Here is a 7,750-nt window from a genome sequence, read left to right as displayed (position 1 = left end):
CGACAAAACGCGACAAATTGAAAGGTGGCGCAGAAAAAGTCAAAACGTCTAAGCACGTGTTGCTGACCACTGACCAGGCCACGGCCTAGATCACTTAGAGGTCAAGAAGAGTACTTCAGGGAAAGGGGTGCCCGTTGCGTCGCAGAGAGATGTGCCAGCTGACTGGGAGCGACAGAGATGGAGAGGGGAGACGAGAGGCAGAGAGGGAGGCGAGAGAGCAATTACTGGGCGGGAGAAAATAAGACGCACGGAAACGGGACAGGAAATGGAAGGGAGGGGGAAGGAGGAAAAGCACAAGGAGCAACACTGAGAGGGAGGGGAGCGAGGAGTGCCAGGCCAGAGACTGGACGTCCAAGGGCCAAACTGATTAATCAACTCAGCCCGACAACCTGCTAATCCACTAGGTTCGATTCCCTACTTGTTTACTGGCCGGTCGGTGCCCCCCCCCCCCCACACACACACCTTTTCTACTCGAATGCCTCTACTTTCACACTTGTGTGCCCTCACCTCGACAAACACACTAGAGTTCCGCAGCTATCGCCAGAGAATCTTTCATAAGGATTAACGTTTGTGGGCATTGAGGTACTTTAAAAAAAATACGAAAATGGCAGAAGCAAATGCGCGAAAACAATTAAACGCTAATAGTTTCGGAAGGAAAATATCTTGCTAGTGTATTTGCCTGGAACAGTATTGCTTCACTTCACAAAAAAAACACAAACCTTACAATTGGCTGTTGTAGTAGGCACGAAACAAAATTGCAAAAGTAAGAATTCTGAGTTTTCCCGACGCCTTTCAGTAGTGCAGCATAGTCAAAATTCCGTCGATCCCAGAAAATCGTGCGTTCGAAAGTTGACAATGACTATAGCAAAATTCAGCTTGTAACTCATGGGCGCCTTATATTAGGCCCTCGTTAACGATACTTAGAATATCAAACTTAGATGTAAAACAAGTCGGCGTGAATTTCGAAAATAAGTTAATCAAGAAGATTCGGGGTATATCCCGATTAGTTTTAACAGTGTTTCATTTTATGTCGAGGTGGCAAAATAGGAGCTGCAATTCATGCGTAAAGGGTCTATTACGTTCTTTTACGGAATACAGTGTTCTATGGGACTTCCCAAAACAGCGGAGCTCTCACAACCCCAACCATCTTCCCTGTGCCCCTCCTCTTACAAATGATTCAGTTATTTACTACTACATCGCATTCACATCTTTGATACGATTGCCCACCATATACAGATAGCCGCAGACAGCACAGCATGGTGGGCCTCTGTGGGGCAATAGAACCCACATTCCACATGACTGCGTAGGCCGTTTGCGAGAGAAAGGGGGAATGGGGTAAAATGGTACGGTGGAACAGATCCGCTGTTACCGGGTTTCATCATGTGGCAATTCCAGGAGAAATGGTCAAAAATGTCCGTCCGTCACGCGATTTGTGAGCGACTGAGAGGCGCTACGTTCTTTTACAACACATATCCTGACTCCCCATCTCAAGCAGTAGCACCTCTTATGGCAAATTCAGGATCGATGTGCGGTACGCGAAAAAACAGTTGAGAGCTCAGGTCAGTCCGAATGAGATACATGCGTTGAATGCAGTCGTTCAACCGGACTGAAGAAAGTGGTGCCGGCACAGCATTGGTGAATCCGCCGGCGCAGCGGCTCGGCGGCGCGCGTTGTGTGATGTACTGGGACAACGTGCCTTCGTTACATAGTTTTCATTACATTCGGCGGCGCCTTGGCTGAGGGCGCGCGGCCCCCGCGGAGCCTCCCCCCTATCGCCCTCCTCATCCCTCGAGCGCCCCGCTGGAGCACAAACACAGTTTTCATTACTCGAGCCTGGCGTAGCAGACAATAGCGCCATCTCTCTCATTCTCATTCTGTCCTGCTCTCTCCCGTGCCCCTGGATGTAGTGCGCCACAGTGCCCCTCATCACAGCTGACGTGGCGTGGCGCGGCGCGCCGGGGTCAGTCCCCTGCCTGCTTTCACCCCGCCGTGCACAACAGCGCGGAGAACGCATGCATTTTGACCACCTCATTTCGCTCAGTGAAAAGCGCCCCCCTCCCCCCATTCCAGCCTCTACCCCCTCGACTCCTGTTCATCCGTTATTTTTCTGCCGAGTTGTTTTAAGCTGCATGTGGGCAAAGGGAGAAGAACGGAACGGTATGCTCGCAACATCAAATGGATCATGGAAATGGACCTTTGCCTGCCGATATGTGTGAAGCGGTGACCTAGGTTCAAGAGCACCGCAAAAAAAAGGATTGCAATAGGAGCAATGAGCGTCGCGGTGGTGGCTTTGTAGCCATCGCAGGGTTCGGATTGTTCCCAGGTGCACCATCTCTGACTAATTCGACACCCCATCCCGGTTTGTCTCGTCCATTTTTCACTGGACCGACAGCCAGTGGGAACCCGTCTCCTCCCTTCCCTGCCCCCCTTCATCGCGTTCTCCACCCTCTCCACCGATTTACCCTCTTTTCCTCTCTTAATCGCCGCTTACACTCATATGTGCGTACCACACCACGTGAACCATATAAAATTTAACCCCAATTGCAAAGGAACTAAAAACTGTGTATGTGGCCCTATTGACGTGATAAACGAAATTTGAAACGCGGAGTAGCTAACAGATTACTCTATTATCCCGAAGATTGCACTATTTCGCTTCATCAGCTGCAGCCTGGAATAGCTTCACGGTGTCCATTACAGCGAGCCAATAGATTTCAACACAAATCGAGCCTCGCAAACAAGGAATATTGTTGAAGTACTAATTTCGTACAGCACAGCAAGACAACTACTGAACCTAGCTGATAAACTATTCCCACCCTATTATTCTGAGTTTGAATGTAGAAAAAAGCGATTACTTATTCTAACTGATAGCCTTAACCTTCATACGCTTTTTTTTGGTCTATCAACTGGTCTACAGTCTTTCGACTGGTCCAGTCTTTCGACTGGTCCAGTCTTTCGACTGGTCCAGTCTTTCGACTGGTCCAGTCTTTCGACTTAGAATGTCATAGAGTTATCCTTAAGGATGTACCAAGTGCGAACTTTCATTGTTACATTTCTCACTTCTAATTTTAATGTGAACGATTTCTCAGGCACTTACAGTAGTTCAGAAACAAATTTTATTTGAAAATACAGTGTGTGAAATTGGAATTACAATGCTTATAGGGCGATAAGAGGGTCAGAAAACTTGACCAGACTGCACACGATAAAAGACCATACCTGCAAAAAACCTACATTTCGGTGAAACCCCAATTGTGGGGTCACATTCACTGGTGAGCCAAGAAAAGGTCAACGGGTAAGGAAGATCGATTACATTCTACGGTGAGTGCGTCTAACGCAAGTTCCAAGTCAGACACAAACAAGTGTTTATCGGTCAAGCAGGCTCGCTGACATTCGCTTGGGCTGTTCACGTCTGCCCCGATCCTATATTTATTCAAAATAAAAAAAGATTTCTCAATAGACCGATTTTTACTACAAAAAGATTGTGCTTTTATGAATAGCTGAAGCTCGAGCATCAAAACGCCACACGAAAATGAGCAGTGCAGCTGGCTGAGTAATACGCATTAGCACGTTCGTTATTGCATCTCGATGTTTGAGTTATCGGCTGGGTCAGTTCGCAGCTTGAGCGTGTTTGCCAGTGTTGTCTCTGCACATACATTTGTTCATTTGTTTGGGGGGGGGGGGCAGCGGGCGTCCACCTGATAGAACGCAACTGCGACATGCAGCAGTGTTGATCAATAACGGAGCATCAATAGTGACACCCACATTCACCCATAACAAGATGAGTCAGAACACAAAATGCTCCGAGAAAAAGTATCGCACCTGTACTTGAGATTAATATAAGGCAGGTCCGTTAAACTGTTAGCTACTGCGGGCAGCCATCTGCCGGACAGCCGAGTTCCCTCCGAGGCTAAATTCGATCCAATTTCTATTCGCAAACGGTTGAACGTGTTAAGGCGTTTAACAGACGTATTAACACTTGGTTTGGCAGTGTTGATCTTTAATGTTTGCAGTGGAGTAGCTCGCGTGGGCACACTGCGTTTGCCTGACCGCGAAAATAACAACTCTCATTTTCATACAGATTCCCCCACACGGACACAAACAAAAAGGCCACTACTTTGTAACCAGCGGAATGTTTGTGTTTTGATATGTGACTATAAACAAGCCTATAGTGGGCTGGTCAGGCCAGAGGGATATACAGGGCTTATTATAACGCGAGCACTGTGAAAAAAAGACGTAAGTTTTACAGGAACAGTTTTATTGGTGCGTGTCGTCAGATGACAATTCAAAATTGTACAACCAAAAGCACGTTGTATCGACTTGGAATTCATCGATGAGCAAGTTTAGGGTGTCATGAATTTACAACGTATTTTGTTAATATTAATTACAAAAAATCTCGTAATTTTACGACGTTATTTCTCCCAGTGAGCCGTTAATGTCCTTAACGCTTAGCGATAATCCGATGAGACCACCCGGCTACGATACCCTTCATCACCATCGACTTCCGATGTCCTGTGCGGCGTGGTGCACCTAGCAAGGACATGTAGGCCAGCGATGATAGCGCCGTGTGTTGAGGGAGAGAGGAAAGATATCTGAGACGAATTCGCGAGGGCCACATGGCGAGGGCGGGATGGGAAATAAGGTGGAGAAAGCGAAACGGGAAGGGGGAGCAGGAGGGGGAGGAGGATATTGAAGAAGAGTAAAGGACGAGTCGCGTAGTGTGTGGTGTAACAAAATATGAAACCGCAAATAAAAGTAAAAGAAACAACATTGGCGACATCACGAGGCAAAGAGTGGCTCGGGAAGGATGTGGAAGTACAGTGAAATAACTATGGAAACGGAATAAAAATAAAACAACTGTTCATATGTTACAAAAGAAGAAACACGAAAGATAGTATCATGAGTGAGTTGTGGCCGCTCCTTTTCTTTAAATACATACAAACTAAACAATTATGCATTACAAAGCAAATTTGTTGTGTAGAATTAATACGAAACACTTGTCAGGGAAACAGAATATCATCAAAAAGAATTCGTAAATAGATTCAATAATGTTTACCAGTGTGGCTGTGGATGGGAGAGAGGGGAAGGGGGGAAGAGATCGAGAGAAAGGAGAGAGGAGGGAGACAGCGACAGGGAGAAAAGAGAGAGAAGATTGGATCGGCAGCGATCAGCAGTGGACTAGACGAGGGTGCATGGGCATGGGGGTGGCTGGTGGTCTGCAAGAGAGGCGATGGATAGGAAAAGAGGAGGCAGCGTGAGTGGAGGCAGGCAGGGCGATGAGGTCGCAGAGGGGAAAAGGAAACAAGAAATAAACGCCAGCCGTGGGAGGGTGCGGCGTTTCCGATATTTATGTCTCTGGGTCAACACCACAATAGGCTCGGTGCCAGAAAGAGATGCACGTCCTCGCCATGAGTTGGCGGGCTTGTGCTGCGTGCATCGGACACGAGGAGGAAGGGGGAAAGAGGGTAAATAAGAGGGAGGCGAGAGGTGCGAGAGGGACGGGAGTTAAAGGACAGAGGAGCAGAGAGCGCACCCCCAAAAATGTGTCTTCAGTTCAAGCATCCTACTTATAAATTTTAGCCCCATTTCTTGTTTTAAGTCCTGTCTGTTACTTAAAACAAGAAATAACTAGAAATCGTAGAGCTGGGATTTCATGCTCTCCGAGAGCGAGAATTTGCCCCGAATTTCCTCGCTCGCAGGAGAGCGAGGTTTGATTTCCTCGCTCGATTAGAGTAATTAAGGATTAAGGAATGTCACTGTATTAGAGTGATAATTGGGAAACCTCGCTCATTTTGAGTGAGTATTTCTGAAGTTTATCTCTCCAAATCTCTCTTGATTCGAGTGATATTTAAGAGTCATTTTCAATAAGAGCGAGGTTTTTAAATCATTACTTAAATGGAACAAGGAGAAAAAATCTCACTTTTTTTCGGTCAGTGTTTTCACTCCATATATTTGCAGTGATGGGGCTCAAAATTTAAAGTACGACACTTGAATTGAGAACACATTTTTTGGGGATGCGGCTGGGGACCACGCTCTCACATTTCTTGACGAGGTTCGATCTTTTGATGTGAACAATTTTGTGCAATGGTTCGGTGACAGTTACCATCAATAACTCCATACCGTCGGGCTTACCTTTAGGGCAGGGGACGTCGATGGCGTACTTATTGCAAATGATGTTGTCGGACACGTTGACACAAGTATAGCACGTGACAGCGTCTGAAAGCAAAAAAGAGAGGAAGGGCAATTAGGGTCCAGCAACAAGAGGCAATCAACGCACGGTGAGTAGGCGATCGACACCACAGCAGCGCGCAGGAGGTTGCCTATCGTGGACCTCGAGGGCGCGCCCAGCGCCCCAGCCGCTTGTTAACTGCAGATTGCTACACTGAGGCCGCGGTCGGCAGTGTGATGTGTAGGCGTAGAGAACAGGGGCTGGGAGGCACAACTAGAACCACGACGCACTCTCGCCGCGACCCACAGCGAAGTTAGCCCGCATTGTCGGGTGAATCATGAGGTGCAGCGGCTGGCGGTGCAGCCTCCCGCTGCGCTGCAGTGCAACATGAAGATCTGAGACGAAACTAGCGAAATTAACCCCCACCAGCAAAAGCATGCCCGCTGCAGTGGGAAAGCGGACCAACACCCCACGCGGTAAGAGGAATTGGTCGTCAGAACTAAATGTTATTGGTTAATTTCGGGACAGTTGATCTAAGATTCACTGTAGTGCACTGTTAAATATTTCAACAGTAAATCCCAGCAGAATGGTCTGGTAATTTTAACAATGTGATCCTGAAGGCTGGACTATACCTTATACTGGAGGAAAGTTCTTTTCAAGCACGGTCACGGTCAAGTCTTTGTCTCTAAAACACACCAGTCCAACAGATTTTGACAGTAGTAGGAAAGAACAGGACTATCTGTATGGATTCTGTTTCTGTGTGCAGAATTGTGAACAAAATGACTGAAAATAAGCTCTTAGAGCCAAGAGTCAGTTGCCAGGATAGGTCGTCGATACAACGCGTTTTTTTCTACAGACGAAACTTCGAACCACTAACTGGCTCCTGCTGCCACAACTTAGTATTAGTCTTACTACAGTGAATATTAGATCGATTGTCCCGAAATGAACCAATATTTAGTTCTGACGGTCAGCTCCTCTTTTTCGTGCCGCACCCCCGTGGCGACACGCGAGATTAAAACAAGTAGTTGGAATGGATAAGACTCCCCCCTCCCTCCACACACTCACACTCGTGGCCCTGAACAGAGCTCCACATCCAGCCCCGCGTGTCCCTCACTACCCCACCCACTGTGCCCTGCAGTTTAATATCCAAAGTCAGTTCTTCCAGAACAATACCACTAAGCGAGGCGAGGGGTGCAGAGTTGGGGGCCACGGCAATCCCATCTCGAGGGGGCGTTCGTCCCAGCCGCCGCCCCGCCGCTCTTCCTGGCCTTTTGGAAGTCGAAGTCGGGACTGGCCCAGCCCGCCAGGCGCAGGCTCGGGCGCAGGCTCGGGCAGCAGCGGGAGGGACTTATTGTGTGCTGCAAGCGGAATGTGGCCCAGCATGCTGCTGTCGCAGTGAGGGGTGGGGGCAAGTGCAGGCAGCCTACTCCCCAGGTGGGCCTCCGCCGTGCAGACAGTGTGAGTGTGTGTGTGTGGCACACCCTCCCCCCACGTGCTTCAAGCATGCACCGCGTGTTCGAGACAGAGGACTCCGGTCCATATTTTTTATGAGTGTTTACCCTCACTGACGCACACGCAAACACACCT

The 7,750-nt window shown here is 48.2% G+C and overlaps 1 protein-coding gene across 1 annotated transcript in view; it reads right to left on the bottom strand.

Annotated features, from left to right (window-relative positions):
• LOC113212619 (uncharacterized) overlaps positions 1-7,750 on the bottom strand; it is a 180,577-nt gene that overhangs the window by 55,562 nt on the left and 117,265 nt on the right. Inside the window, exon 4 of the mRNA XM_052263546.1 lies at positions 6,127-6,210. Within this exon, the coding sequence (XP_052119506.1) occupies positions 6,127-6,210 (84 nt within the window). The remainder of the gene's footprint in view (positions 1-6,126; positions 6,211-7,750) is intronic.

This window comes from Frankliniella occidentalis, unplaced genomic scaffold (assembly GCF_000697945.3).
Source record: "Frankliniella occidentalis isolate FOCC.00 unplaced genomic scaffold, Focc_3.1 Scaffold12, whole genome shotgun sequence".
NCBI classification, from domain to species: domain Eukaryota; kingdom Metazoa; phylum Arthropoda; class Insecta; order Thysanoptera; family Thripidae; genus Frankliniella; species Frankliniella occidentalis.
Note: the sequence above shows the minus strand (reverse complement) of the source record. Positions and strands in the feature narration are given on the sequence as shown.